This window comes from Pecten maximus, chromosome 11, assembly GCF_902652985.1.
Source record: "Pecten maximus chromosome 11, xPecMax1.1, whole genome shotgun sequence".
Lineage (NCBI taxonomy): Eukaryota > Metazoa > Mollusca > Bivalvia > Pectinida > Pectinidae > Pecten > Pecten maximus.
In genome coordinates, this window is record NC_047025.1 from 41,441,312 (window position 1) to 41,451,255 (window position 9,944).

The window sequence follows — 9,944 nt, forward strand, 5'->3', positions numbered from 1 at the left end:
GCTGCGCAATAAAATTAAAACCGACAGCATTTTATATCAACGACATACATATGTACTTTGTGTACAGGACTTTAAAGTTGGAGGCAATTCGTTTGTTCTCAATGGGTTTAAAATATCGGTGCATATATCTTTGTCTTTTTTTCATAATTTGAAAAGGGGCCTGCCCACCTCCCCCCTCCCCCCTCTCCCCCCATAATAATCTGCCCCTGACCCCAACAGTACAGTGTTCTATCTGGCATTATCGTCATTCATGAAAACGCATTCCTGATACCACACCACTCGATTTGACCGTCTTCCTCAGTTCTGATGATTTTTAATGAATAAGGAGATCTTTAATATCGTCCTCGTTTTATGTCACGGAAGCAATTATGACACGAAAATATTGTGAACTTCCGATCTGAAAATAGTTTTTCACGAAATGCACTTGGAAAAGGGGAGTAACTCCCACTAAAAATGAGCTCTTTTGTCAGACGAAGCGACTTCCGGCTACTTTCACTTTAACTTTATGGCGGGTCGTTGTGTTTGTAATGCTGTCTGGTTTGGTATCGTACTCTGATAGTGATGACGATAAATCTGAGGAATCTAACGATTGTCATATATCCAACAACAGCGATGAACGCGGCGTGAAAAGGAGTCACTCTCAAGAAGTCAATTTAGAGACAAAGAAGGTAAAACAAAGGTAATTATCAAGTTCAACATTGTACATTTGTATGTATAATATTCATTTTAGACGATTAGAGATATGCCCAAATTAAAGTACTATTTATTGAAGTAGATTTTTAGCTCACAGTTAAAATAGTTAATGCTTATGTGAGTGTTGTCTGTATATTACATGTAGTTAAAGTGGCAGTTTAAATGCCAACTGAAATAGATAATCACATTTTTTTAAGTGTTATCAATTATACATAGCAAACCTACATGAATTTGTAACACTAAGTGTATTTATAGCCTCATCACATGTAATGTAAAGATTTATTTCTGAAGTACATAATGATAATGTAATATTTCCACGAACATGATGAGGGGTGGTGATGATGATGATGATGATGATGATGCAGATGAGGGGTGGTGATGATGATGATGATGATGATGATGAGGGGTGGTGATGATGATGATGATGATGATGATGTCAGGAACCTACACAGTACATATAGCTTTTTGAACATGTACATTTCTTTATGTCCCTGTTGAAGTTGATAGTGATGCTGGCGAGATGTGCATATAGATTTTTGTATATCCATGTTAAATGTTATCTGTGTATTGTTATGCTCATATGTTATTTATTGAAAATCTTGAGAAAAGAAATTAAAAAAAAAAAAAAACCCAAAAAAACAAAAAACACAAAACAAATACAAATCATTGTAACATTTTTTCTACAGTGCAGGTATTTTGCCCATCCCTGACACAATCAAATCTTTGTTTGCTGACAAGTCACAACCTTATCAAGATGATCCTGAGAAACATGGTGGCCGGATACGGTCATTCGCACATGAAGAAGGAAGTTGGGCGACACATGTACACATTCCATGTAGGTGGCAAAATGACAACAGCTTCCAATGCCTGGCAACATATATTTTTTAATGTGATCTCATTGTTTTAGCCTGTCCCAACAAGTATAATTGGATTGTTTCTAGTAGATTTAAGGAGACAATCATTTTGTCCTCAGGACCAATCATGTGTAAAAGGATTGGGTCGGTGTGGCTTGTACATAGTGTTAAACACAGTCTCTGTCACTCAGCTGACGGAGCATGCTTCTTTGGCTCAGGAGGTAGAGCTGTGGCTTATCATGCCGGAGACCCGGGTTCGAGATTCCTGTTTGGGCAGTTGGCAGGAATGTATTTTCCCCCCTTTTTTTCACACATGTGACACTCTCTCAATGCTATCATCAGGGCATACAGTAGACACTTGTAAACAATGAAATTTAACTCTTGGGATTGAAGGGACATATTCATTTGCCATGTTTTTGACCTTTCAGACTTCTGAATAGCGTCAACTGGGTCTTGTGTCTCAAGAAACATTGGTTAATCTTTGTCAAATAATTACATTTAAAAATCTTCATGTGAAGATATTGGTATCTGTTTACTGTCAGTCTCTATTATTGTAAGTGTAATGTCCTGTATTAATATGATTTAGTGTCCTTGATAGAAAATCTGTTTATTCCAGATGCTTATGACTCACGATTTGAGAACTTAGTCCAGGAGTTGTTATTATGCCTGAGACCCCTGGACTTCAAGCCAATAGACAATTTCCACATCAGTTTGTCTCGGACTGTGAGTTTACGTCACCACTGGATCAAGTCACTCACCGACTCACTCCAGGCCAAGGCTCGCATGCTACATAAGTAAGATCTTCTCATATACCATGTCTAAATGTCTGACATTGCAGATTTCCTCTTAAAATTCACATATTCTACATGTTTTAATTTCTTAAAAACATAAAATATTTTATCAATAGGGGGTATGGAAAAGCCAACAAAAATAATTGGAGCTATTTATCTAGGAATTGATAAAAAATAAAATGATTCACACTCTAATTTGTTTTTAGGTAAAACTGACTATACTAAATACATAGGAGGCCACGGTGGTCGAGTGGTTAAGGTGTCCCGATACTTTATCACTAGCCCTCTACCTCTGGGTTGCGTGTTCGAAACCTATGTGGGGCAGTTGCCAGGTACTGACCATAGTGTGGTGGTTTTTCTCCGGGTACTCTGGCTTTCCTTCACCTCCAAAATCTGGCACGTCCTTAAATGACCCTGGCTGTTAATAGGACGTTAATCAGAATAAACCAAACCAAATCTGTGGACTTATGAAAACAGAAATGTATAACAAACAAGAGGACCATGGCATTGGGCCTTATCAGTCACCTGAGGTTTGCTTTTAAACTAAGATTTACAAATGTGACCTTGAAAGTAGGCCAAGTTCATTCATTTGGAAAAAAGATATACATATAATATATTATAAAGTCCTTCATCAAAACATGCCACTGGCCCAATACCATTATCCTAGGCCTCTTAGACATTACAGATTTTAACACAATTGTCCCTGTGACCCCTAAAGTAGGTCAAAGTCTGCCCTTCATCCCAGCAAGCTACAGGTCCTATCTCATAATCTATATCTCTTAGTCATTGATATAAAGTTGTTTAAACATATTAACACATTTGACCCCTGTGACATTAATAATAGGTGAATTTTATTCATTTTGACACACTTGGTATCCCTACATCCAGCACAAATTGCCAAAATTTCATGACCTTGGGCCTGTTGGTTATTGGGGAAAAAGTAAAAAATATAAATTGTTTGAAGATGCATGACAGACGACCATGGACAAAGACAATAGAATTTGAAACTTGAGACTTGTTCTCAGCTGACCCGAAAATCCGTGTAATCGAGGATTGTCATCGTATAGAAAATAAATATTGTTTTTGTATAAATATCATTGCATGTCTCTGGTATGACGGGAATTGTGAGATTAATCTCCTGTTTCTAGGTGTTACTGTGAGATGGTGGGTGTAAAGTTATACACAAATGATGAGAAGAACAGGTTAGTATGCGACATGAGTACATATCTTTATATATGAAAGTGTTTCCTGTGTACCAATATTTCTAAATCATAGAAGATACTGGTAGATTAGTCCATGAACCTTATGGTCATTGAAACAGCTGCTCTACTTCACGATAACTGCATCCATCCATGGTGACATCGATCACTGCTTTTTTAAATCACTTTATACCGTTATGTCTGTGTAGGACATTTTAAATCACTCTATACCTTTATGTCTGTGTAGGACATTTTAAATCACTCTATACCTTTATGTCTGTGTAGGACATTTGTTGCGGTAGAAGTCCAGTCTCATCCTGATGTGCTGAGGGACTATATCTTAGCTGTTGATTCATGCCTTGAGGAGTTCGGGCTTCAGAAATACTACAAGGTAAGTGATTGTACATGTCAATCAGTCACTGTGTATTGCCATTTTATTCTACAGAGTGTGAACATATCTGATAAAGAGATAGCATGTGGACATGCATGATCTACATGTATAGATAGGGTTATAGGTCCATTGTTAAGGTCACCAAGGAAAGTTAGGTTAGAAAACTAAACAGATGTGTTATAGGCTAAGTCTGTTGTAAATGACTGATATAGACTTAGTCTGTTGTCTAATGTAAAGGATATTACATCAGACTCCATACTTGTTATCCTCAGTAAAATGAAATTACATCAGACTCCATACTTGTTATCCTCAGTAAAGGATATTACATCAGATTTCATACTTGTTATCATCAGTAAAGGATATTACATCAGACTCCATACTTGTTATCCTCAGTAAAGGATATTACATCAGACTCCATACTTGTTATCCTCAGTAAAGGATATTACATCAGACTCCATACTTGTTATCCCAGTAAAGGATATTACATCAGACTCCATACTTGTTATCCTCAGTAAAGGATATTACATCAGACTCCATACTTGTTATCCCCAGTAAAGGATATTACATCAGACTCCATACTTGTTATCCTCAGTAAAGGATATTACATCAGACTCCATACTTGTTATCCTCAGTAAAGGATATTACATCAGACTCCATACTTGTTATCCTCAGTAAAGGATATTACATCAGACTCCATACTTGTTATCCTCAGTAAAGGATATTACATCAGACTCCATACTTGTTATCCTCAGTAAAGGATATTACATCAGACTCCATACTTGTTATCCTCAGTAAAGGATATTACATCAGACTCCATACTTGTTATCCCCAGTAAAGGATATTACATCAGACTCCATACTTGTTATCCTCTATAAAGGATATTACATCAGACTCCATACTTGTTATCCCCTGTAAAGGATATTACATCAGACTCCATACTTGTTATCCTCAGTAAAGGATATTACATCAGACTCCATACTTGTTATCCTCAATAAAGGATATTACATCAGACTCCATACTTGTTATCCTCAGTAAAGGATATTACATCAGACTCCATACTTGTTATCCTCTATAAAGGATATTACATCATACTCCATACTTGTTATCCTCAGTAAAGGATATTACATCAGACTCCATACTTGTTATCCTCAGTAAAGGATATTACATCAGACTCCATACTTGTTATCCTCAATAAAGGATATTACATCAGACTCCATACTTGTTATCCCCTGTAAAGGATATTACATCAGACTCCATACTTGTTATCCCCTGTAAAGGATATTACATAAGACTCCATACTTGTTATCCCCAGTAAAGGATATCACATCAGATTCCATACTAGTTATCACCTGTAAAGGATATTACATCAGACTCCATACTTGTTATCCTCTATAAAGGATATTACATCAGACTCCATACTTGTTATCCCCAGTAAAGGATATTACATCAGACTCCATACTTGTTATCCCCAGTAAAGGATATTACATCAGACTCCATACTTGTTCTCCTCAGTAAAGGATATTACATCAGACTCCATACTTGTTATCCCCAGTAAAGGATATTACATCAGACTCCATACTTGTTATCTCCTGTAAAGGATATTACATCAGACTCCATACTTGTTATCCTCAGTAAAGGATATTACATCAGACTCCATACTTGTTATCCCCTGTAAAGGATATTACATCAGACTCCATACTTGTTATCCTCAGTAAAGGATATTACATCAGACTCCATACTTGTTATCGTCAGTAAAGGATATTACATCAGACTCCATACTTGTTATCCTCAATAAAGGATATTACATCAGACTCCATACTTGTTATCCTCAGTAAAGGATATTACATCAGACTCCATACTTGTTATCCCCTGTAAAGGATATTACATCAGACTCCATACTTGTTATCCTCAGTAAAGGATATTACATCAGACTCCATACTTGTTATCCTCAGTAAAGGATATTACATCAGACTCCATACTTGTTATCCTCAGTAAAGGATATTACATCAGACTCCATACTTGTTATCCTCAGTAAAGGATATTACATCAGACTCCATACTTGTTATCCTCAATAAAGGATATTACATCAGACTCCATACTTGTTATCCTCAGTAAAGGATATTACATCAGACTCCATACTTGTTATCCCCTGTAAAGGATATTACATCAGACTCCATACTTGTTATCCTCAGTAAAGGATATTACATCAGACTCCATACTTGTTATCCCCTGTAAAGGATATTACATCAGACTCCATACTTGTTATCCTCAGTAAAGGATATTACATCAGACTCCATACTTGTTATCCTCAGTAAAGGATATTACACCAGACTCCATACTTGTTATCCCCTGTAAAGGATATTACATCAGACTCCATACTTGTTATCCTCAGTAAAGGATATTACATCAGACTCCATACTTGTTATCCCCTGTAAAGGATATTACATCAGACTCCATACTTGTTATCCTCAGTAAATGATATTACATCAGACTCCATACTAGTTATCCCCAGTAAAGGATATTACATCAGACTCCATACTTGTTATCCCCTGTAAAGGATATTACATCAGACTCCATACTTGTTATCCCCAGTAAAGGATATTACATCAGACTCCATACTTGTTATCCTCAGTAAAGGATATTACATCAGACTCCATACTTGTTATCCTCAGTAAAGGATATTACATCAGACTCCATACTTGTTATCCTCTATAAAGGATATTACATCAGACTCCATACTTGTTATCCTCAGTAAAGGATATTACATCAGACTCCATACTTGTTATCCCCAGTAAAGGATATTACATCAGACTCCATACTTGTTATCCCCAGTAAAGGATATTACATCAGACTCCATACTTGTTATCCCCAGTAAAGGATATTACATCAGACTCCATACTTGTTATCCTCAGTAAAGGATATTACATCAGACTCCATACTTGTTATCCTCAGTAAAGGATATTACATCAGACTCCATACTTGTTATCCCCAGTAAAGGATATAACATCAGACTCCATACATGTTATCCCCTGTAAAGGATATGACATCAGACTCCATACGTGTTATCGTCAGTAAAGGATATTACATCAGACTCCATACTTGTTATCACCTGTAAAGGATATTACATCAGACTCCATACTTGTTATCCTCAGTAAAGGATATAACATCAGACTCCATACTTGTTATCGTCAGTAAAGGATATTACATCAGACTCCATACTTGATATCCTCAGTAAAGGATATTACATCAGACTCCATACTTGTTATCCCCTGTAAAGGATATTACATCAGACTCCATACTTGTTATCTCAGTAAAGGATATTACATCAGACTCCATACTTGTTATCCTCAGTAAAGGATATTACATCAGACTCCATACTTGTTATCCTCAGTAAAGGATATTACATCAGACTCCATACTTGTTATCCTCTGTAAAGGATATTACACCATACTCCATACTTGTTATCCCCTGTAAAGGATATTACATCAGACTCCATACTTGTTATCCTCAGTAAAGGATATTACATCAGACTCCATACTTGTTATCCTCAGTAAAGGATATTACATCAGACTCCATACTTGTTATCACCTGTAAAGGATATTACATCAGACTCCATACTTGTTATCCTCAGTAAAGGATATTACATCAGACTCCATACTTGTTATCTCAGTAAAGGATATTACATCAGACTCCATACTTGTTATCCTCAGTAAAGGATATTACATCAGACTCCATACTTGTTATCCTCAGTAAAGGATATTACATCAGACTCCATACTTGTTATCTCAGTAAAGGATATTACATCAGACTCCATACTTGTTACCCCCTGTAAAGGATATTACATCAGACTCCATACTTGTTATCCCCAGTAAAGGATATTAAATAAGACACCATACTTGTTATCCTCAGTAAAGGATATTACATCAGACTCCATACTTGTTACCCCCTGTAAAGGATATTACATCAGACTCCATACTTGTTATCCCCTGTAAAGGTTATTACATCAGACTCCATACAAATGTACTTGTTATCCATTGTAGTAGTAAACTTGGTAATAAACAGTTACTCCTGCATCATTATCAATAACATTACCCCTAATTTGAGAGTTAAATACATGGTTTTCTCTTAGGACCCATCGTTCCACCTGAGTGTAGGATGGTGTGTCGGTGATGTACTCCCTGATGTCCTAGAGGAACAGAGACGCCAGCTACAGGTCAGTACATTTTGTAGTGATAGCATTCTACCACCAAGGGAAGTAACTCTGTTAGGTCAGAATGACATGACAGGTATTAACATTCTCCCACCAAGGGAAGTAACTTTGTTATATCAGAATGACATGACAGGTATTAAAATTCTCTCACCAAGGGAAGTAACTCTGTTAGGTCAGAATGACATGACAGGTACAGGTATTAACATTCTCCCACCAAGGGAAGTAACTCTGATATATCAGAATGGCATGACAGGTATTAACATTCTCTCCATGGGAAGTGACTTTATTATATCAGAATGACATGACAGGTATTAACATTCTCCCACCAAGGGAAGTAACTCTGATATATCAGAATGATATGACAGGTAGTAACATTCTCTCCATGGGAAGTGACTCTGATATATCAGAATGGCATGACTTGTATTAAATCCATTGTTTATATCCCATATGTATCCAGTCAGTTGTTTGCTAAGAAAAAATGAGACTGACGATGAGAAGGTTATGGTCCTAGATAATAGGCTGATAGTGTCATGTCTCAATTACAGTATGGATTTTTTTGGTCTAGACCCTGGTGACCATGAAAGATGTCCTTTCTGATAATATATATTTTTTTCTGGTTACTACTACACAGATTAGGATGTTCTATGACAGTATAAATCATATGTAGATATATTTGTGTTTTGTTGGCAGGCAGTCCTGGACAGACATCTACATACTGATTCGGACCTTAAACTCATCCCTGTGGACCAGATACAGTGCAAGGCAGGCAACAAGTCTTTTACCTTTACACTGGACACATGACCTCAATAAATAAAGTTTTTTGTTATACATTGTTATTTGGTAATCTATCTTACCCATTAAATACCTTCATTATTGACATATACAAGAAGACGACAAACAACCGGACCATATATACAAAAAATGTAACTGGACCACAAACAACCAGACCATATACATATAACCAGACCATATACAACCAGACCATATATAACCAGACCACAAACAACCAAACCATATATAACCAGACTTTATACAACCAGACCATATACAACCAGATCAATATGTAACCAGACCGTATATAACAAGACCAATACAACCAGACCATATACATCAAGACCATATATAAACAGATCAATATGTAACCAGACCATATACAAATAGACCATATATAACCAGACCATATATAAACAGATCAATATGTAACCAGACCATATACACACACAATATATAGAACCAGACCATACACAACCAGACCATATATAACAAGACCATATAAAACCAGACCATATGTAACCAGACCATATATATAACTAGACCATATGTAACCAGACCATATACAACCAGACAATATATAACCAGACCATATGTAACCAGACCATATATAACTAAAAACCAGACCATATACAACCAGACCATATATAACCAGACCATATATAACCAGACCATATATAACCAGACCATATACAACCAGACCATATATAACCAGACCATATATAACCAGACCATATATAACCAAACCATATACAACCAGACCATATATAACCAGACCATATGTAACCAGACCATATACAACCAGTTTGGCGTACAAGAATCGGGGAGATTTGTGACTGTCCCAGGAGGGGACGTCCTCACATCACTTAGTTACACCAAGTTAGAGACACATGTCTCTCGACCTCTTTAACCATTTTCAGAGGGCAGCAGAGATGGTAGGTCAAGTTGTCTATCGGAGATGCGTGTTGACAAGATGGTAAGTGTACTGTAGTCGAACCAGCTACGCTTTGTTTAACACTTGGTCATTGATCTCTG

At 36.6% G+C, this 9,944-nt stretch overlaps 1 protein-coding gene across 1 annotated transcript; it reads left to right on the plus strand.

Annotated features, from left to right (window-relative positions):
- Positions 1-477: 477 nt before the first annotated feature.
- LOC117338244 (U6 snRNA phosphodiesterase-like) lies at positions 478-8,966 on the plus strand. Its single transcript, XM_033899515.1, has 7 exons — positions 478-679; positions 1,380-1,528; positions 2,164-2,341; positions 3,487-3,540; positions 3,823-3,928; positions 8,058-8,141; positions 8,829-8,966. Exons 1-7 carry the CDS (start codon positions 528-530, stop codon positions 8,937-8,939), a joined length of 834 nt encoding a protein of 277 aa, XP_033755406.1. The 5' UTR covers positions 478-527; the 3' UTR covers positions 8,940-8,966.
- The last annotated feature ends 978 nt before the right edge of the window (positions 8,967-9,944 follow it).